This window comes from Ochotona curzoniae, unplaced genomic scaffold (assembly GCF_017591425.1).
Source record: "Ochotona curzoniae isolate NIBS_2020 unplaced genomic scaffold, NIBS_Ocur_1.0 scaffold_4701, whole genome shotgun sequence".
NCBI lineage: Eukaryota > Metazoa > Chordata > Mammalia > Lagomorpha > Ochotonidae > Ochotona > Ochotona curzoniae.
The window spans coordinates 69,940,084-69,962,922 of NW_024467122.1; the positions used below are offsets into that span (position 1 = coordinate 69,940,084).

Genomic DNA, 22,839 nt, shown 5'->3' on the forward strand with positions numbered 1-22,839 from the left:
GCAAGTCGCCAGGAAGACACAAAGAAACCAGAAACCAGATCACTTCTCTTCCCTTTGGGAGTAGAGGGACAATAACAGATGGGTCATGGAGCCCTTTTAACAAACCACGTTGCTTCTTCCAGCCCCTGCCCAGCCACAAGAGGGCACCATTCTATAGAACACTTTTCCCCAAGCATCAGAGTCAAGGACAGGGGCGGTGGTGAAGGAGGGGCATAGGGTGGTGCAGCATGACTGTATGCAGGCAGGGTGGCTGTGTACAGGAAGCCATGGGGTCTGGTGGATCCCTGCTGGCATCAGCAGCCTGGCTGTAGCCTCGTGGCTCCCTCCTGTGCCCACAGGGCAGGCCTGAACACAGCCTTCCTGGACCACAACTAAAGCCTCCCCAAAACTAAGACTCCCACTTGGCCATTCACAGATTCGGGATCACAATAGGCTTGAAAAATTCTTAGAGAATAAAATTCAAAGGCAAATGCACTCTAAGTTTGGAAATACCAGCTTATGAAGCATCTAAAAAAAGTTCTTGAAACAGGCATAGGATGCAAGCCTTATGGGCTCGAAAGATGCTTTGCCCCCAAACTTATTTTCTCCTTCTGCACTCCCACCAGCAGTTTGCAGCGCCCTCACACATGTCAGCTGTTAACACAGCTCAACATCTCAACATCTCTGAGGGGAGAAGTGGACTGCCCAAGGTTGCAGAACAAGCTGAGGACAATGTCACAGCCCGAGAAGCCTGTCCATTCATGCCCACTGTGGCTGGGGCACAGGTAGGTCACAGGTAGGTGCCATGGTCCTGGCCCTGAAAAACTCATGTTGAGAGAGGGAGCTGGAGGGCAGCTGGAGTCCAACTCTCACACAGGGGCACATGTGGCCCCAGCCTGGCAGCCTCCTGCCCGAGCCTAGCTGTTTGCCCCACCCATACTTCAGGCTCTTGCCAGCACTGGCTCCAGTCCAGCAGGTGATGCCCAGGTCACAGGTTCTATTCTGGTGAGAGACCCTGGGATCTGGCCCCACCCACCTCCTTTGCAGCTCCTTGCCTGCCACTGTCTGATACTGGCTCCTTACCACTTTGTGTTCTTGTCTTACACCCATGGAAAACCTCCTTCTCGATTTATCTGGGGATGACTGTAGGAAGTCTGTGACTTGCCAGGGCTGGGGGCAGGTACCTCATCTCTTTTGATTGCTGCTAAACATCTAACACCAACTCTGAGCCCAAAGGACAGTCCTGGCTGCCTGAAGGAAGTGTAAAGTGACAGACTGCTTCCCAGACACTCTAGTCTGGGAATCCACAGCAATCACTGTCATAAAGATACCACCCATGAACACCTGTCTGTCAGTTCTCCAGTCCCAGTGGGTGGGGTGTATGCCATGGCTGGCAGGTAACAGCCCATGCCAGGATCCTACACGCTGACCTCTGAGGTGGGCAGGCTGGGGTGCTTGCCCCAGGGAGGTCAGTGCTTTATCCAATCCCACACTGACACTAACACAAGTACAGAAAGCCCAGCAGGGCTGTGCCACCTTCTGCCCTGATCAAGCCAGATTTGCAGCCCTTCCTGTGGTCAACGGGAGGGCAACTGAGGCCAGGAAGGATGCCATTGTGGGTTGTGAGCTGCCCTGGAGAAGGACGTACCTGTCTCCTTCCTTCCTGTCTCTGCAGCGCCTGGCACATAGCCTAGCAAATCATAGGTGCTGGGAAATCAATACCTCAATCAATAAACGACACTTAGTTTGCAAAAGGAAAGATTGGCCAGGGAATAGGGAGAGAGTCCTTTAAACACCTGAAAAGCTGTTACGTGGCAAAGAGGCACCTATGCCAGGACCCCTGCTAAAAGTAGTCCACCCCCACAGCCTGGCTCCCTTTCCAGCCAAGGTCCTCCTGTTGAACCTGAATTACTTCTCTCTGTGACCTGGGTCACCAAGTAGAGATCAGCATCCAGAATGGCTCATCCAAGGTCAGCGACCTCCAGGGACCCCTCCAGCCCATCCCAAGCCAAACCGGAGCTGGTGTGAGCCCCCAACCACAGGGACAGAGAAAGACCAGGATGCCCAGACTTGCTGCTTTTCTGCCCAGCCTTGTGGCCATATGGATCATGGCCCTGGGAGTCACGACCTCCCACACTCAGTTCTGAGCCCCAGACATTCCATGGGGATATTCTGGAGACCAGAAACCTGTGCCCCTTTCTCCCCAGTTGTAGATCCTCTGATCTTTACAGTCCTCTTGGGGTCTCCTCCCATTTCCTCCCCCAGCCCAGTCCAATTGCACCCTAATCTACACCACTCCACATACCAACCCTCGTGCCCCAGGGGCTCCAGTGCAATGAGAGGGGGCCTGGCTTCAAGGGGGACCCGGCTAGCGACACATGTGGCCAGAAAGCTGTTTCCTCTAGCTGGGAAGGCTGTAGGCTGTATTCTATCCCCACTAGCCAAGGAGTGAGAGGTGAGGAGGGGTGAGGTTCCAAGAGGAGCCTTCTGGAGACCCCGAAATCACCCAGCACAACCTGTCTCACGTGAACATTGCTGGCTGGTCAACAGGAAGGATATTGAGAGGTCCTGAGAGGTGATGCTGCCTCTTTCCTAGGACATCTGCCCTCTACCACATTCGGAGGTCTGACCTGGGCAGGGTTGGCATGGCCTCTGGGAGACAGCCTTGACATGGGAGTTAGGCAGACTTCCATATTAACCCCATCCGTGTCCCCCAGATGGCTGGCTGGCTGCCTGCTTGACTGTTCTCAGGATTCCGTTCCAGCACCCATGAGCTGGGAAGAGTAGAGCCCACAAACAGTGGTGCTGTGTGTGAGGAGGTGGCACAGGACCAGCATATCCCCATGGTCATGGCCTCGTACCTCTCAGCTCCACTCCCCGGACTTGCAGGGCTGGCTCCATGAAGCCACCCATAAGCAGGGAAAGAGTCATCGCTTAGAATCAGGCACACACTCGGATGGATTTATCCTCCAGAGGAGAGGGCCGCTGCGGGGAAAGGATATTAACGGCTGCGGCCAACCAGAAGTCCCTCATCACCTTTAATTCTCCCCTGGGGAGCCTGTCCAGATTGAGTTATCTTCAGTGGGGAGGAAGCACAGCACTGGCCCTTTTAACCTAACACGGATCATAGAGCAGAGAAAATATAACAGCCCCAAACCACTAAACACCTTCATCTGGGTCTTCCCAGCCTTGCCAAAGGGGAGAGTGGAGACCGCACCAAAAGCTATGGCCGAAATGGAGGAAGTACAAGGCCCGCCTGTCTGGTGGAGGCAGTGCAGATCCCTGGAGTGGTCAGGGAGCTTAGGAGATAGTCACTGAGTCAGAGTTTTTTTGGTTTTTGGCTTTTTTGAGATGGCGGTGGAGAACAGTCAGGGCACCAGAACTCGGGACCATTTCCCCCACCCTCTGCCTTGACAGCCGCATACAAGCGTGAAAGTTGCAAATCTTGTCATTCATCCAGATGGCAGGAGTTCCCCCAGAGGCAGCTGCCACATAGCTGGACCATCTGGCTTCCCCAGCTCGGCACCCCATGCAGGGAAATATAAGCATGTCCCACTTACACACCTGAGAGCATTCCTGATGCTTAGCAGGTGATTAAGACTTCCTGGGCCATGGTTGAAAGTTTCCTACACACAGGGTGCCTGTGAGCAAAGCATGCCAGCCTGGACCTCGACCCAGGGAGGATGGATGGAGGCTGCGTGGACACTAGCTCACCCTCACTCCATGCATGGGGCAGGTGCAGACCTCAGCCAACCCGACAGGAGCTGGCACATGGGGGCTGGAGCTGACCTTGAGAGGTCACATTGCATGCTGTGACAGAGGTGTGTGACAGCCCCGACAGAGTGGGACAGATGCACACCTTCTCTCTATGAGAGTTGTAAAGGTGATAAGCCAGTGCCACTCGGACCAATTGACACTGAATAACCACCCAACAACACTGCCTGACGCAGACGCTTCTGGCCACAGGTGGGCTGGGCCTCGGAGCCCCCTCTCTGGTGCCCTGAGTCATCTTTTCTTACTGACTCCCCATCTCTGCTGTCTGGGAGGAAATGTTTGCTCTCCCAGGGTAACCAAAGCTGAGTCCCAGCATCACATGTCTGCGATGTGGACCGTGAACTTGATCATCTGGATGTGTTATTCATTCTGACTGTTTCCAACAGGTGCTTCAGGATGTGGGTGAGGTGAAAGGGGATAACCCTGCATGCTTACACACAAAATCCTCCTCCCCAGATCTGAAGACCATGACTCCATTTGCCCTTGGCCTAGCTGAGAAGGTCTCTATGCACCATCCTGACACACAGAACAAGCTCTGGCATTTATTATTAAGTGTTTACTGTATGCCAGTCACTCGGCTGGCAAGAGTGTGGGCAGGACTGCTAGACAAGGCTCGAAGCCTGGGCTAGGGTCCGATGTGTCTTCATACAGCATGAGCACTGGGTGACAAGGAGACTCTGGCCGGGGTCAGAGGGGACCCCCATGGGTGGACCTCGCAGTCCTGGCTTCTTCCACATCTGGGCGCCCACCACCCAGCTCCTCCACTTCACATCGCCAAGTTTCACTCCGACCTTGGTCCAAGGGAAGTTCTGCCACTGTCAAATCATCCTGAGGGGGTGGAGGGGGGACTCATTCACCCTTTCCTGGCAAGGGTCATTCCCTCCTGCCTCCTTGCATTGAGGCCCTTATCTGGGATGACCCCTCGGTTGGGCTATTTCTTCCTGGGCTGTGTTCCCAACAAACTGGATGGAGCATCCACGGTTGTTCCCACACACCTCTTGGTGCAGGTGGGGAGAGTAGAAGAATGGGTCGTCTTCTGTGACAGATGAGCATTTCGCTTTCGGTCCCCAGGGAGGATGTTGCATCCACTCAGTCACACAGCAAGAGCTCTGTGTCTACTCAGTATCTTGCCTGACAACATCAGGGTGACCTCATGGCCCCCAGGGGGTGGTTCCATGCTGGAAGGCTCAGTAACCACGTCCTTCCCAGTGCCAGTGCTGGCTCAGGAGCAAACTCACACACAGCAAATGTTGCTTCATGCCTCAGGACCCTGGAAGGCCCTCCAACCGAAACAGTCACAGCAGGCGCCAGATGGCCCTGGACTTCGGGGCCGAAGGCCTCCGCATGATGCCAACCTGGCAGCCAGCAAACAGCGGTGCCCCCATCCCCACCCCAAACCCGGATCTTGCCGCTAGGGCTTGCGTGCCGAGATGCAATTACGGACAGAGGAGCCTGTGCACGAATGAGAAGGAAACAAGAGCGACCACTCAGAGGAAGCCAGAGCCATTCCCGGGGCTTGCACCTGCTCCGTGGGCTTCTCATCAGACTGGAGGAAGAGAAAAGCAGGAGGAGGAAGGGGGTTGGGGGCTGCCTCTACTCCCTGCCAGCATCAATCGCCCCGGAGTGCTTTATGGGAACCCATTGTGCAAAAAACAAGATTAAAAGGGACGGACAGAACAAAGCAGCAGGCTTCCTAACAAAGGTCCCTCCACTTAGTAAATTAGGAGTTCTTTCTACCTGACACAGTTTCCAAGAGAACTCTTCAATTACTGCGCACGCCGGCGGGGCCGGGCCACAAAAGGTCCAGCCAGTGACTTTATTCTCCAGGCCACAAGCAGGCTCTGAAATGGTTTTATGTAATAGAGATACTAATCTAGTCCATATAATTCCAAGCATCCTTTATGGAGAGTTGAAGGGCGTCAGAGCCTGGTGGGCAGTGGTGGTGGCGGCAGTGGTTTCCAGGAGTTTTTCTGCAGCTTCTGCATTTACCTTTGCCAAAAGCTTAGCTGAGCAAACACAGCCCTGTAAACCATGCTTGTTGCTGATTTACTATCAGTCCACCGCAGTCTGTTTGGTGTCTGGACCCTGCTGGATAAATGGAGGCCAGGTTATGGTCCTTTCCACTTGGCAAGTCCAAGGGTAGGGGACTGCCTGTAAGTGGGAGCCACCCTGGCTGCCAGCTATCCCATTCTGTCTCTAAGGGTACATGGTCAAAGTAACCAGTGACAAGGGTGGGCATTTCTCAGGCCAGGGAAGGGAGGAGGCCTCGCTGGCTTTTGCCCTTGGCTGCAGGTCAGGGTATGAGACTGATGGGACTGTGGCTCCCTGCTTTGGCCTCCCCTCTGCCCCATCAGGAACAAAGCAGGGATTCTGGCTCCCATGGTGACAGTTCAGCAGCACACTTGTTGGCGGGGAGGAGGAGAAAGGAATGTGTGAAAGGTTAAGTCCCAGGAAAAGCACAAACTCTCCTAGCTGCCCACCAGCATCAGGCACCTGGGGTATGGGGGTGTGTCCTGAGAAGCTGAGGAGCTGGCATGGGATGTACATGCATAGCAAGCTGCACATGGAACACGAATGTGTCCACGTGTAAGAGGCTCTGTTTACACAACACTTATGAATAAACCTGGGACTGTGAAAGAGCAAAAGCTAATGCTCCCACAGCTCTTACCACATGCCTGGAGCCTCTGACCTCTTCCAGACAATGATTTTTTTTTCTTAATCCTCACCTCAGCACTGTGAAGAAGAGACGGTTGCTCTCCCGTTTTACAGTCCAGCAAACTGAGGCACCAAGAAGTCAAATGAGTTACTGCAAGTTATATAGGCAGGTGGCTACAGTCTGGGTCTGGGACCCATGCCCTTAACCTTTATGTTGTCAGAGCTGGCATTGTGGCTCAACAGGCTAATCCTCTACCTGCTTAAACCAGCATCCTATAAGGGCATCAGTTTGTGTCCTGGCTCTGGGGAGAAGGTGAGCTGCCTGGGCACCGAGAGCTATAAGAGGCATCTAGACATCTGTCCAAGGGAAGGCAGGCAGGCAGGCAGGCTGGCAAGGGCCACGGGAGACCCTGTGAGCTGCCAGGGCAGTGGGCACAGAGGTTGCCCAGGCTTCCTGTGCACAGAAAAAACCTGGAGGCCAGTGTGGAGGGGGACAGTGTGGGAGGGGTCTGGCCACATGGGGCATGCGCTACCCCCAGCATCAGGGAATGGCAGGTGCCAGTCCTCAGCCAGGAGACAGCCTCTAGAGAGTGTCCAGAGAGGAAGTGGCACTTCAGGCAGGGACAGCCAAGCTCCTTTGCAAGCCTACCCTGGCCTGGGGCACCAGAGGTATGGACATACCTGAACACCCACTGTGTCTGGCACTGCCTGGGGCACCCACCACAAGGCCACCCCATCTGTCCTCTGGAGAGCAGAAGTCCAATCACAGCTGTGGCTACTGCCAAGCCTGCCATGCCTCCACCTGTGCACGTGGGTGGACTCCCATCCAGAGGTGCAGGAAGGCCAGGCAGAGAAGCTTGACGCATAGCTAGCCAGACCCCAGCTCTCCTGCATGGTCGAAAACCGTATCGCAATAGTGCCAGCTTTTCACGGCCTCATCAGATCTGGATGCAGTCATGACCCCACCCTGCTCTCTGCTCTCCTCATCCCTGCTGCTCCCTCTTGCTCTGATATGGGATGAGGGTAGCTGTGGACCCAGCACTGACTGCATCAGGCTGGTTCCCAAATGTTGTACTCAGAGTCACACATTTACCGCTCACATCAGCCCACTTGGTAGATGCTTCACAACATCCCATTTTACAGATGAGAACGCTGAGGCATAGAGAGGCAAGATCACATACTCACGGCTGGTAGAAGGAGGCACAGTCATTCCCTCTTGGGCCAAGGGGGTTTTAAAGTTCTGTCTCAACCACTGCCCACCTCTCATGCCCCTTGCAAGTTCCCCCATTCAGACTCAGCTTGGATCTACTCTCCTCCACGAGGGGTTCCCTGAAGCCTCTCCCGTCTTCCATGCCCCATGGAGCTACCTGCTTCTCCCTGGCTGCTGAGGATTTTCAGGACAAGCTTGTGCCATTACTTACTCACTCTTCCATTCAGTAATTGTTCTGCAGCAGGCACTTGGCCTTGGGGATAGGCCCGGAGCAGATGTGGCACCTGCTAGGGAAACTCACTTCTGAGGGCTGGGTGGGGGAAGGGTGGTCAGCAAGGCAGAAAGCAGTCTGTGTGCTAAGAGCATAGCTACAGAGCCAGAGAGGCATGTGCTGGAGGAAGAGGTGTGCAGCTCCTGGACACGGGATATCTGGGGGCAGCAGGAAGGGTCTCAGATGGGTGCTGGCAGGAAGAGGAATCCACAGGGACCACCAGGGACTGTGAGAGCCCAGGTGCTCATTCAGCAAGGTAGAACCTGACCAGCACTGATGAGCAGACAAGAACAAACCACCATCAGTAACCAAGGCTCTCACTGTAGAAGCAGGAACTGGCATCAGGGTTAGGCACCTCCCAGCCAGGGACTGGGGAGACTGGCTAGCCTAAGCCATCACCTGCAGCTCAGCCAACTGTGAACACTCCATACCAAAGGCCACAGGCAGGGCCTGGGTCATGGTTGCTGCACCAACTGTGTCCAGTCTCCCGATCCCCTCCCATACACACACACACCAACCTGGTGGCATCCTGGACCACTCAATCTGCACCTGCTCTGCATTGAGACCCCTCCCACTGGACCACGTGTTCCTAAGCCACAGCAGTAATAACAATGCAGGGACAGATGGATGGACAGACAGATATTGTTCTTGTAGGCAGTCAAGCTCAGCACCAGGTGGTGCCCCTTGGGGTGGCAGCAGCTGGCCAGATACCCCAGGGAGCCTCTCAGAGGGTAGGGAGAGTAGCTGACACCCACCCACTCCTTCCCCCTCCACCTATTCCTGTACCCCCTTGGCACCTTGGTCTGGTTCCTCCCAGAGCCCACCTTAGCAAACTGAAGTCACATCAGGGCATTGTCAGTCCCCCTCCTCTTACTTCCAAGTGCCTCCCTCACCCTCTTGGGTGAACCCCTCCTCCACTTTCAGGCACAGGACCCCTCTGTCCCAGGAGGGGGCCTGCAGGACTTGAAGTCGCATGGATCTGAATTCCTCGTCTGCCACTTGTCCACGTCATGCCACTTAGCACACCTGAGCTCATTTTCTCTTCTGTGGTGGATGATGGGGGACCGTGTGGGGACAATTACTGGCTGTGACCCCCTTTGTTGTGGCATTACCACTGCATGAAATGGCACGAGGTCCCCACTGTTCCACGCAGGTTGAAATAGGCCAGCTCCACAAACACAGCAGAAGGCACTGCCCAGGTATCCCCCAAAATACCATACAAAGCCTTGGGAAGCAGCTGGCTCCAGGGGAGAAAGGTGGCTTGCACAGAAGGAGGGATCTGCAGGAGCTAGGGAGCCCAGAAAGCAAGGCTGCTGCACCCCCTCCCTGCCCCAACTCACCCTGGGAGTCAAGGATTCAACACCCACACAAAGGCGGACTTGGCCTTGGGAGCTGCCAGCTCCATGTAGGAGAACCTTGAAAATGCCGCCCACCAGCCTTGGCATAAATGAAGGGATTCTGTATGGGAAAAACAAGGTCTCCAACAAGAAACAAACAACTCAGCAGAGGGACATTGGGGTCCCAGCTTAATGGGGAGAGGGTCTCCTTAAGGGGCAATGAAAAGGCTTTGCAACAAAAAGATGAATTTTTGTAAAAATCTATTCACTGTATTTGAAAGACAGGATTTATCTACTGGATCATTCCCTAGATGTTTGGAATAGGACTGGGCCAGGCCACAAAGCCAGGACCCTGGAGCTTCTTCTGGGTCTCCCACGTAGATGCAGGGGCCTAACGACTTGGGCCATCTTCCACTCCTTTCCCAGGCCCATTGGCAAGGAGCTGGATCATAAAAAGAGTAGGCAGGACTTGAACTGGAACACATCTTGGATGCCAGCATTGTGGATAGCAGCATAACCCACTGTGTTACAATACCAACCTCTAAAAGAGGTGATATTTGCATAACCTTGGGAGTGTGCTGCCCATGAACAGCATGACTATGTTGTGTGCAGTCCCAGGCATGGGGAGGAGAAAGAGACCCAAGCATCCACAGCTAAAAAAAAAAGAAAGAAAGAAAAAGTTTATCACTTCTGTTAAAAAAAAAAAAAAAAAAAAACTTAGTCCACCTCAACAGAGACTCAGCAAGTATGCCAGACAGGAGAAAGACGACTCTATGAATGTGGGCTAATCGAGCTAACAGTTCAAGACAGAACAATTGGAAAGAGACCATAAAAGAAATATATTTAAAATAATTAAAGCAATAAAAGAAGGAACGCAATTCACAATGAAAGAAAAGGACACTCCAGAAAGAACATGTCAGGAGGACCAATAAAACTCCAAGGTATGAAACACTGAAATGAAGACCTCAACAGACTGGGCTATGAGCAGAGCTATGGATCTGAAATGCATCAGAGAAACCCATTCAGGCCTGGAATGGAGAGAGAAAGGGACAGGAAATGGGAGGTCAGGAGACACTGGATGGAAGGAGCAGCCCAGCACATGAGAGCTGCGATGGAGAACTGATGGCAGACAGAGCCAGAGAAGAGATATGGTTGAGAATTTTCTAGAATCCATGAGGCCCTGAACCTTTAGCCTGAAGAATATGCATTCCTCAGAAAAACATTCAAATAACTCCACACCCAGGCACATCCCAGTGACACAGCATGGTCCTGTGACGCCGGGACACAGAGGGACAGCACCTTCACAGGGCTCCAAGAAGCTTTGGCAGCTGTGCCATCCACATTGGCACCTTCGCAGAAGGAGCAAGAGTAAGAGAGATGATCGTGTGGGATCACCCGAGACCCTTTTAGAAGGAGGAAGCTGACCCAAGCAGAGCTGATGAGCAGAGACATGGTTCATTACATGGGGTCAATGTCAGTGTCAAGCATACCTACAAGAGCAACAAAACAGCCACACTCCCCAAGCCACAGTACTGGCGCAGGGAGCTCCCTGGATCAAAAGAGATCTGGGTGGCAACTCTGCTAGATCTGCAATCTCCATATACAGATGATCCCCATGGAGGTTGAACCCTGAGCAGGCCTTAGTTGAGCTGGCCCAGCCCTCATGTGCACACCTGGAATTTGTGGTCTATCCTTCACTTCTGGATGGACCCCACCCAGCTGCAGGTAGATGCTAGCATTTCAAGTTCAGAAGACACCAACTGGAAGTCTGGGGGCTTGAACTTTGCCAGGGGTAGGGTAAAGGGGGAGAACTGACCTCAGACAGATGGAAGCTGGGCCAGGGGCTGACGGACTCCACTCCTCAATAGCTCTCCTCCTCCATCAGTTGGTTAGTCCATCAGCACTGCCTTTTCCCAACAAGAGAAGGCCTGCACGATGCGCAACTGCACCTGTTCCACAGCCCAACACAAGCCCCAGGTCTCCAAAAGGCCTCTTGGTTCAGCAGTGGTCAGGAATGGGCCCAGGGTGCACAGTCAGGGTCTCTACTCCCAAAGCTTCTGAATCAGGGTGAGGCTGGGCTCAGCAGGAGCCCCTGCGTGTAGCCCTCACTACCAGTTCTCCCTTCCCCCTGAGTTCCCTGATGCCTCCAAAGCCCAGGCAGGACTGGCGTCTCCCTGTCCCACCCTCCCGTCCTAAGGAGCAGGAAAAAAAAACCACCACCCACTCATCAAGGGTTAACTTGTCTCTCTCCAAAGTTGCTGTCTTCCAGCTTGCTCCAGTCCCCAGAACACAGCCTTACTTGGTGGTAAGGGCTTATACGGGCAGTCAAGGCACCCGGCAGTAATAAGACCAACCTTGGGGCAGCACTAAACCTGGTGTTCAAAACACCATTTGGGGTGCCCATATCTTGTAGTGGAAGGCCTGGATTTGATTTCCAGGTCCTGACCCTGGTTTTGTGTTAATGCATACCCTGGGAGGCAGCGCAGCAATGGCTCAAGTAATTAATTGGGTCCCTGTTACTCATGTGGGAGACTTAGACTGAGTTCCTGGCTTTTGGCTTCAACCCCAAACCTAATCTCAATTATTATAGGGATTTGCAAAATGAAGCAAGATGAGAACTAACTTTCTCTATTTCTTTCCCTCCCAAATAAATGAATAATTAAAAAAAAAAAAAGGAATTCAGGGCCTGGCGCAGTAGCATAGTGGCTGGAGTCCTCACCATGCACATCATAGGATCCCATATGGGTGCTGGTTCTAATCCCAGCAGTCCTGCTTCCCACCCAGCTCCCTGCTTGTGGCCTGGGAAAGCAGTCGAGGATGGCCCAAAGCCTTGGGACCCACGTGGGAGACCTGGAAGATACTCCAGTCTCCCTGCTTCAGATCGGCTTAACTCCAGCTGTTGTGGCCACTTAGGGAGTGAGTTAGCAGATGGAAGCTCTTTCTCTCTATAGTTGACTTTCCAATAAAAATAAATAAATCTATTTTCTAAAAAAGGAATAAACACACACAACCACGTGTGCACACACATGTGTGTGCATGCACACACAGTCTTCCAAGAGAAGACTGGAGTTGCACTGCCACAGACTGAGGTCCTCCCGGGAACGGCGGGGAGGCCTGGAGCAGACCCATCCTTCAGAAGGGCACAGCCCTGCCTGATCCTTCACCTTGATCCTCTGACCTCTAGAATGGAACCAGTAAACTGCTGTTGAGGCAACCCAGCCCCTGGTGTTTTGCAATGGTCACCTAGAACATTAACACATTGCCTCGCCTGCCAGCCTACCCCTCCCCTTCATGGTCCAGATCTGCCCACCATGGTCAGGCCCTCCTCCTTACTGTCCACAGAGTCCAAGTCCACCTTCATGTCTTCGCTGATGGAGTTTCACTCCCGCTCCCCACAAAGGCATCATTCTACCCCACCCCCAGGCCAGCTCCAGGCCCCTCAGAGCCTCCTGAAGACCATGGTTCACTGAATCCTCCCTGCCCTTGCCCCTCAGTCCCCATCCTGTCTTCCCCTCACACTTTGGGTCTCCTTCCATGTTGTTTTCATGTCCACCATTTTCCTCTTTTGACAATACCACTCATGCCAGATTGAGATCCACCCCCTTCTTCACTTGATTTCCCTCCACAAAGACCCTACCGGTAGATAACATCAACATTGTGAGGCCCTGGGAGCTAGGAATTGGGGAAGGGAGCACCATTTAGCTTCTAATATGAGTGCTAAGAATGTTTTACTGCTTAGCACAGAAAATATATCTGGAAACACCTTCACATTGGCCACTCCTAAACACACACACACACACACACACACACACACACACACACACCCAAATGCCTTGGCCATATGGTCTAGGAGTATGTATTTCCCCTGGGTGGGCTGCTCATTTAGTAAAGTGTGTTTTGACCCTTCCTGGCTCCCTACCCATTAAAGACACACTCCATACAAACACACTCAAACACACACACCCCAGCCAGAGGCATGAACCAGTACAGTGTATGGCAACCTTAAGCAGCTACAAAATTTTTCCATTACCAATCTTTAGAGAGGGATGCTCAACTATCTGATTCTTGGAGTGAAATCCCTGGAGAGATACTTGAGGCTCTAGCATGTTATTCCCAGCTCCACCCCTCCCCAGCATCAGAGTTTTTCTCCCAGGGCCTTATTTTGCTCACCTGTAAACTGGGAATAATCATGAACACCCCTTGTGGTGCTTCACTTATTCCCACAAGCACCCAATGCCTGTAATAACCAGAGCTGGGCCTGGCTGCAGCCAAGAGCCCAGAGCTCCATTCAGGTCTCCCCTGGAGCCCTCATCAGCTGCCGCCCAGGCTGTGCAGCAGCAGGCAGCTGGACTGGAGGCAGGCACTGAGCTATGAGCTGTAGACCTCCCAAGCACCACCTTGGGTCCAGCAGCACCACGAGTGGGCCGTAGCAGGTGCCGAATAAGTACTGTCTTGAAGTCCCCTTCTAGAACACTCTCTGTGTCCTGAACCAGCCCTGTGAGATGGGCTGTGAGCTCCCTGAGGGCAGCCACCAGGCATCGCCCTTGGCACATCCATCTCCCACAGGGACACACTGAGTGGCTGAGCATGAGCACAGAGGAGCAGAGAGAGGCTCAAACCCAGGCCTGAGGCCCTTGCATCTCAGAACCCAAAGTGCCCTACACTCTCCTCCCAGGCACACTTTCTACCCTGAACTTGGCTTAGACAGGTTTGCAGCCAGCAGTGTGGCCTGCAGTGCTGGGCAGTTACATAAAGACCAGGCTGGGAGGTCATGCGCTTTCTCCTTGGTCAGCAAGGCTGAGCTGAGCCATCAGGACACGCAGCACTTCTGCCCCATGCTCCGTTTTCCCAGTGCCTTCCCGATGGCCACTCAGGACAATGAGGGAAGGCAGGGCTCATCTGTTCTCCAAGCCCGTGCTGACAGTTCAACTCCCTTTCTAATCTTCCTATGCCCTGAGCAGGGCTGGGCTGCTCACATTCATCCTGCTTGTCCTCACAGGCCCCAGCTGTCCAGCTCCTGCTGACTCCTGCTCCCCTCCGTGAGCTTCGAGCCTTAACCTTGATCCCACTGTGATGCCTGGGTCCTACCCTGTCCTCACTTGACTCTCTACTCTGTCCCTAAGTCACAGTCATGCAAGATATGCTCAGGCCAAGGTTTTTTGGGTATTTTTTTTTCTTTGTTGGTATTTGTCCTGCAAAACCATCACTATTGAATCCATTCGCAGCAGCATTTTTCATTCGTTCCTGCAATGCAATTAGAATCGAATCCCGCTCCAGTATCGGGGGAGCAACGCTAGGGAAAAATCCGCATTTCATTCCCAACATCCTGTCCACCCCAATTTCTCTCTGGTGCCAGCTCCCTCCACGCACCCAAGGGAACCCACTCTATGATTGAAGGAGGAGCAGCAGAGCAGAGTCCCCCCTCAGTGATTCAGTGGGGCTCTCCCAGCTTCTTTGAGCCTCTCCTGCAGTGGAGGGAATCTGCTCCTGCCCCACCCACTCTGCTCCAAGGAAGTCCCCTACCTGGGAGGAAATGAGCGAGGAAACACCCCTCATAGCAATCCTTCAGCCAGAGATAACAGCTCTACCTGCCCGAGTCCAGCTTGCAGGATCCCATGGGGTACCCCTGCTGGCCCCCTGCCTCTCCAACCCAGAGGGCTTGTGGCAGCCAGCCACTCCACTTTGGCCTTTGTGATGGACAGCCCCCCTCCCTTCCCATCTTCTCCCCTCCACTGCCAGCTCTCCCCCAAGTAACCCGCCCCCACCAGCAGCCCCTACATACGGATGCAGAAGTCTCCATTCTCATAGTAGCCCGGGCAGCACTGGGACCTTCGCCGGTACATGGTCCGGAGGCCTCGCCGATATGCAGTCTTATAGCTGATCCTAAGGCATGAGGGAGAAAGCCACTTGAAGCAATTGGAAATCAATCACTCCCATTTAGAATGATATTTGTGTTAAGCTCGATCGAGGACGCCATTCAATAATTACTTGAGAATGCACGGCACTCTGCGTACGGAGAAACACAATGGAGAGAGATCGATGGCAGAAGCTGGGGCCTTGGGGTGCAGAGTGTGGCACGATACAACAGAGGCTAAACCTGCAGGCTGTCCCCCAGGCTCCCCCAAGCACATCTGGGGTGACCCTGGATCCCTGGGAACCTTCTGATTCTGACCTGAAGGAGAGCCCACGGGGTGACCTGGATGGTAGGTGGGTCCTGAGGGCTTCTGTGCCCATCCCCCCTCCAGCCAGGCTGTTCCGGTCCCCAACACCAACTCCCACATCCCTTGTGCTAGTCACTCCCCTGCAGCCCCGAAGACCAGGCAGTCAAAGGACAGCTAGGACCAACTCAGGTCCATAGAGTGGATTCATCTCCCTCACAGGTCAAACAACCCCTCCCAGCAAGACCTCATGTGCATAGTCCCTGGGAAGGTCCTGGCCCCTCCTTGCCTCAGAGAGAGAGAACTGAGGCCCACAGAGGTGCTGGAGCTCTGGCCAGGGAGGGGAGGAGGTAGCAGAAGCAGGGATTTCAGTCTCACTACACCTGCTGGGAGTCAGGACCTGCCCCCCCTCACAGTTATCCCTCTCCAGCCCTGGTGGCAGGTGCCAGAAGTGTCTGCCAACAACTATGTTTTATTATTTGATCTTTATTTGAAAGACAGAGTAACAGAAAGAGACAAGAAAAGAGAACTTTTATTTGCTGGTTCCCTCCCCAGCTGGCCAAAATGATGGGGACTGGTTTTGCAGAAGTCAAGAGGCTGAAACTCCATGCAGGTCTCCCATATAAGTGGTAGGGACCCAGGCCCTCAGCCAACTTCCACTGCTTTCCCAGGGAGCTGGATGGGAGGTGGAGCAGCCAGCACTGGAACTGGCCCCCACGGTCTGGGAAGCCAGTATCAAATCAGGCAATGGTTTGACCTGCTGCTCCCCAATGCCAGCCCCTGTTTTATTTATTTTTTCAAGCTTGTGTTTTTACTTATTTTCTGTCACCACTGCCCTTTGTTTTATGTATGAGAACACTGAGAGTCAGAGAAGTTATCGACTTGTTTGAGGTCACACATTTGGGAAGTGTCGGAGCCAGGCTTGCAGCCTGGCTGAGCTCCCTCTAAATCGCTGAGCTCCCACTGGGCAGCCACCAAGCAGCAGCGGGACAGGGGGGACCCTGGGGGCGTGATGGGGACTGTGGTCTCAGGAAGGACTCAGGGCCACGTATGGCTAGGCAATACTCTTGCCCATGCAAGGAATTCAAGTGCAGGAGATCCAAAGTGGCTGTCAGATCCACAGGGAGGAAGGGGGCTTGCAGTATGGCCAGAATTCAACTCTGGGGCCAAGGGCCCAGAAGCCAGAGCTCTGGCCTCCTCATTGGCACCCAGGGGAGCCTGCCCCAAGGACCACTTCTCTGCCCAAAGTAGCAGGGGCTGGCCATGGTGGCCACTGGAGACACCCACTGCCTGCTTCCCCTGGTGGGCTGGGGACTCGCTTCTCCATCCCAGCATTCCTCCTTCATGACAAATGACAGGTGGGCCTCTGGGGAAAGCCTTGATATTTGGGGACGTCATAAGTTAAGGTCATTCTACTTTGTCAAAAGCCCATAAGGGAAGGTAGGCTGGCCTCAGAGGGAAGCTACAGGAAGGCAACTCCTGGCAGCCTTAGGTGTCATGGGCATTGCTCTGAGGCCTTCTAGCACATTTCCCCCCACTGGGCAGGATTGCCCCCAAGTCCTGGGTGTCATTATTAAGGATACCCTCCCCACTTCCCCCACCCCATGAGAGAGACAGCCCCTGCTGCTTCTGGCCTGCCCATCCTGGCTTGTTGCAACATGGGAAGCAGGCGAGAGTGGAAGCCAGGCTGCTCAGAAGAAGGATGCTGGCCGGGGCAGATGGATGGTGCGGCTGTCAGCGTGCACACTCCGGGTCATCAGGAAAGCTGCAAGGCCACTCAATAATTCAGCAGAACCATTCACGGTGTAGGGCTGCAGCTGGTGTTAAGAAGCAGCACCGGCTCTTGCAGCCTGGGTGGTGAGGGATGCCAGCTCCAGCCTGCCAGGATCTCGCAGCACCACACCTCAAAGCAAACCCACTCTGGTTCAGAGCTGGTCAGTGCCCAGGGAATGAGGCAGGACCTGCATTCACCTTGAACTGCCTGTGTTGACGCTTGACTCTAGCTACAAAGCCTAGCTTCTTGTGCACACAGACCAAGCCAGTTACTAGAAACAGATTGCACGCTAAGCCCAGACTTCATGGGAACCAGGGAGTGAAGCAATGCATGCGCGCTCTCTCTCTCTCTTTCTTTCTCTCTCTCTTTCTTTCTTTCTTTTTTTTCTTCCTTCCTTCCTTCCTTTCTTCCTTCCCTCCTTTCTTTCTTTCTTTCTTTCTTTCTTTCTTTCTTTCTACCTTTCTACCTTTCTTTCTTTCTACCTTTCTTTCTTTCTACTTTTCTTTCTTTCTCCCTCACTCCCAAGGAGACAGAAGAAAATCTGGCATGCAGCATAGACAGGCCTCAGCGGGTCCTCTCCCCATAAAGGTAGGATTGGGGTATTTACCCACCTTGTCTCTGTCTGCTGTGAACTTGCCAACACTTCTGGCTTGCTTTACCCAAGTTCCTTCAGCCACAAAGACACCAACCAGTAGAGCACTGCAGGTGTCCAGTGGGGAAGGAGAAAGTCAAAAAGATACAGGAAATGGCCCCCACATCAGCCTACCCAAGGAGCTTCCCATTAATTTGCACAAATGGGCGGCTGAGGCAGCCTAGCACCCCTCCCAACTTTGTCATCCAAGAGAGCAACTCACCGATGCCGGGTGCACTTGAACCAGTTGAGGATATCGGTGCATCGCGTGTAGTAGATCTGATCGAAGGGGTGTGCGTAAGATTCCTGGACGGTCACGGCATAGCTGAGAACCAGACAGGGGAAGGAAGCCATGCTCAGCCTTGGGCAACTGAGCTGCAAGCACAGGGCAGCCACCCCATCCCATCCCAACACCCTCCTCCTCCAAGTGCCCTCAGCATTCCAACTGCCATGACACATTCCCTCACCAACCTGGGGCCCCTGCTCATTTTCTGGAACTCATCTGTTCATCCCACAGACAATGACTATAGGAGGCTTTTGTTTTATTTTGAGTGGTTCCAGAAGACAGAGTCAGTAAGTATAAAAGCCCTGGGATCTGATCCTGAGGGTTTCAACAGCACATGTACAGAAATGGCTCTGCGTTACAACTTCGTGAAATAAGTGATTTGTTTTAAGGATGAAAAACTGGGCCAAGCACAATGGCTCAATTGGCTAATCCTTCCATTGCAAGTGCCACCTTGTGTCCTGGCTGCTCCACTTCCCTTCCAGCTCCCTGCTTGTAGCCTGAGAAAGCAACAGAGGACAGCCCAAAACCTTGGGAACCTGCACCATGTAGGAGAACAAGAAGCTCTTGGCTCCTGGCTTTGGATTGGCTCAGTTCTGGCCATTGCAGCCACTTGGGGAGTGAGCCAGCAGATGGAAAAATCTTTCTCCCTGTCTCTCCTTCTCTCTGGAAATATGCCTTTCCAATAAAAATACATAAATCTTTTTTTAAAAAGTGAAGAAACTAAAATTCAGAGAACATCAGCCTGTGTTCTGTATCGGAGCCTTCCACCTGTCAGCCTTAGTAGCTGGCAGAAATTGCTATGCTCACTTTGAGACAATGGAGCACTGGGGAGCACAGGGGCTCCCTTCCAGTCTGCAGGGTGGTCAGCAGCTTCGTGCCCCCAGCCCTTCTGCTGCATACAGAGTTCTGCCATCCTGCCTGCTGCCTCTAAACTTAGACCAGCAGGAGGAAGCCACAGGGAAGCAAATCTCAGCTTCTCCAGAATCAGCCTCTCTCCCTGTCTGCCCCTGGCAAGGGCTGTAGGAAGTGGCCTTCACGCCTGGCAGCTGTCACAAGGCCTCACCCTGCCCGTGTGGGCTGCCGGGAGGAGCCCGGTGAGATGCCAGCAACTCATGTTTATGCAGGTCACTGTTACTCTGTTTTCCCCAGAAGGCTCACTGCTGAGGGCCAGATGGCCAGGTCCAAGCTATAATAGTCCACCTGCTATGCCTGAGGAACCTGTGCTGGCTCATTTTCCAAGAGTCCTGGGCAGCATGATGACCTGAGTGAGCCTGCTGCAGGCTCCCTGGTACCTGAAAGGTCAAGGGTTTTGAATCCAGAAGGGAACCAGCAGCAGGTGGCAATGCCTGGGTACCCAGGGCCGGGGTGGGGATGGGGGTTGGGGCAAAGAGGAGTAATCTACTCAGAGAGCCATAGCAGCAAACACTGGCACACCCCCAACACAGGCACAACACAACCTATTTGTCTGCAGGCCTGGGGAAGCTAGGACAGCTCGACATCCACTGGGGCTGCCCGATGGCCTTTTCCTGTGCTAAAATCTTGTGATTCCCCACCCCTATGCTCCAACACATTCCGTGCACATCTCTCCCCCAAGCACGGGTCCCAGGACCCAGGCTCGAAGCCCAGACCCACAGGGTCCAGTCTGAAGGCTGGTGCTTGCCAGCAACATGTCCTTAGATGTGACAAGCTGCTATTTCCTCACCTGTCCAGCTAGGCTACATATTCCCGGGGCCTCTATGCAGTGTGGTTATAGGGGTAGGGGTGAAAGCTGGGCAATCATGATATTTATCTCTCTGGGGGGTGGAGGAACAAAAACAACATAATACATGGACAAATCCATGGGAACAGAGTAGATATTCAACAGCTGCCCACCATCATGACATGGCAGGTAATAATAGGGAGGGTGATGATAATGATTGCCTAGGGGTATTTTGTCCCTGACCGTGGTGGGGAGGGAAGAAGTAAGACTACATCCTGGGAGGACTCCCCTTCCTGTGCCAATGCTCATGGAAACAAACCAACTTCCAGGGACAGAGGGTTGGGGAGAGGCACAGCTCTGCTGAACGCCCTGAGCCGAGCGGGTCTGGCAAGGAGAACTTGTGCTGACATCAAGCCCCGCAACCTGAAGCGTGTGGCCCCTGCTTTCACAGCTGAGTGCTTGAAGGCTGCTCCTTTGCCAGCATGCTAATGAAGGGCTGGATTAATCTTGTAGAGCCAGGCTTTACCAGCCAGGGGAGAGCTGCACACCGGGCTTTATGGCAGAGGAGCATAATTAATGAGGAGCCCGCCAGAAGCGCTCATCTAGCTGGGAAATTCTCCCTAAGTGGTCTCCAGGGGCCAGGCTGGGTTTCTAGGATGGCACAAGCCAAACCCGTGCATGCATGTCTTGCAATGGAAAAGCCAAGATGGGCCAGGCATCACTAGCAAGACTTCCTTGCAAGTGGCTGTGGGTATCTTCCCTGTCCTCCCACCCACGCTGTCCCTGAGCTGTAGGACCACCCTGCTTGCAACGCCAGCTTTCTCCATGCCAGGCAGGTTAAGCCAATTAGAGAGTTGTATCTTAGAGTGAACTGATGCATAAGAAAAAATGGGACTCAGAGAAGGGGGAAAAGGCAAGATTGGTCCTGGAATCAGGGAGGCTCCCGGGTCAGAGCCACTGGGAAGCCGGAGTTGTCACCAAGAGAAGATAACCAAGCTCAAAATACCTTCCCACAGCTGGTGCCTGGACCCGCAATACGCCCAGGGTGAGAATGACTAACGCACAGGAGGGACTGAGCTCCCAGCAGTTGAGAGACTTCCCCAAGAGCATATACCTTGCCGTGGGGAAAGCCCAGCCTGGGAGGACTGGGGCTGTCTCATCACAGACCTCGTGTTATCCCCCTTTCTCCAGGAAAGGGCCCACATAGCCCTGCCTTTGGCTCTGGGACTCCATCAGGAAGCATCAGCTCACAGCAGGTGGTGCCGGCCTGGGCCTTGTCCCTCTGCCTCCCACCCTGCCTGCACCACTGGGTGGGATCTGGGGGAAGAACAGAAAGGGCAGTCACCTTGTAGGCATGGAGCCTGCATGGCCCAGCACCCCTCTCCTCCCTCTGTCATCCTCCTCCCTGACTAGGTTCTCATTTTAATTTCATTCATTTGATTTATTAACGTTCAAGTGGCAGCGGCATCCTGGGCAGTGTGGCCAATCAATGCCAGGGTTTAATTTGGTTTTTCCTGATTGGGTCTCTGGTCCCTGTCTTTGTACTCACCAGAATCAATACCTTCACCTTGCACTTCAAAGTCAGCCATGCACAGGCTCTGGCCCACTCCTCCAGGACATACCACTGCAGCCAAGACTGAGCTGGCTCCTCAGTCACTCCCCTCTCTTGGGGTGGCCCCTGAACTGACCATGCTAGAGCAACAGCCCAGGGCCAGCTGCTGGTCACACAACTAAACTGTCACACCTCTGCCAGGCCTGGGAGCCCTGGTCCACCTTGTCACTGTACCCCAGCTGACCTATGTGCTCTAGGCCTCTACTTACCTGTCTGTAAAATGGACAGGCATTGCAAATTCAGAGAGGGGCAAGAAGCATGCCATCCTCTGTCACTATGTCAACCTGGCACAGCACTGAATCCTGTCCTGCCTTCCTGCATTGGTCCCAGAGTCCCCAGTTGGACCACAGGCCCACTGTGTGTCCATCAAATTCTGCTCTTGTTCCTACAGTGCCTGACCCAGGATGGGGGTGGGGCACTCCCCTGGGGGTGGGGGCGGTGTCTGGCCATCTGTGTCCCATGCCTTACCTCTCCCAGTGGCTGCACACGTTGGGGTCCTCAGGGTTCAGGGTGAAGGCAACTGGCAGGAAGGAGGCAATCAGAAGCTCCACCATGGAGAGCGCCATCCTGGGCCCTGTGTGAACAGAGGAGAGCACATATTTCAGCATCTATTTGCCTCGGCATCTATTGAGCACAGAGTCCCCTCCGTGCCTCACTGGAACATCCTGGCGGAGCAGCCCGTGCTCCCCGATTGTGGCATGACAAGCATTTCACTTTCCGCACTTGCAGGCTTGGGTGTGCACAGTAATGGCGCCCAGGTCCCGAACTGCACCAGAGTGGGAAGCACCAGGCAGACAAGACTGCAAACTCCAGGCCAGGGGTCTGGATGGGTTCAGAGTCAGGGTCTTCTGTGAGCTCCCTGTGAAAGCTATGGGCCTTCTGGGGGAAATGTTCATGGACACGAATGTGGCTCTCATTTTAGGGGATTCTGAGGCTTCCCTGAACCCATCCTTGGACCCAGGACCTCCCAATCTATACTCCTTAGAGGGCAGTACCTCTCACCATCTCTCTCTTCTGCATCTTGGACCAGCCTGGCCCATCTACTTCCTCTCACCTGCTGATGCATGCCAGTATGGCATGGCCCTGGGCATGAGGGAACCTCCCCAAGTCAACTCTGGCTGTGCTGCCTCTGGAAGTCTGGACCTCAGTCCTGTCACCTGCTTGGGGCTATCAGTCACCCATACCCAGGATGATGCAGCCCCTACAGGCCTACCTCCAGCAGGAGGCAGCTCCCAGAGTCCCTGTAGTGAGAACAAGAGATCCCTTGTTCACTCAAGAGGGGATCCCCAACAATGGACCTCTCCCAAAGGGAGGAGGGTCTGAAATGACCTTAGAAGTTCCTGCCAGGGCCCCATGCTCTTGCAGCCTTAAGAAATCCCAGATTCTTTGGGCCCAGTGTAGTAGCCTAGTGGATAAAGTCTTCACCTCGCATGTCCTGGGATCCCAAATGGGC

At 53.8% G+C, this 22,839-nt stretch overlaps 1 protein-coding gene across 4 annotated transcripts in view; it reads right to left on the reverse strand.

Annotated features, from left to right (window-relative positions):
- The window catches only part of MEGF11 (multiple EGF like domains 11), a 195,783-nt gene extending 173,800 nt beyond the window's left edge, over positions 1–21,983 (reverse strand). For 3 of the 4 annotated variants that reach the window (XM_040970078.1, XM_040970082.1, XM_040970081.1), the window contains exons 1-3: positions 21,855–21,963; positions 18,013–18,114; positions 15,009–15,109 (exon numbers count right to left, since the gene is read on the reverse strand). In XM_040970078.1, coding sequence (XP_040826012.1) covers positions 15,009–15,109; positions 18,013–18,114; positions 21,855–21,952 — 301 coding nt within the window. In that variant the 5' untranslated portion in view covers positions 21,953–21,963. Of the gene's footprint in view, positions 1–15,008; positions 15,110–18,012; positions 18,115–21,854 lie in introns of all 4 variants that reach the window. The other variant, XM_040970080.1, reaches the window with a different exon arrangement.
- Positions 21,984–22,839: the final 856 nt, after the last annotated feature.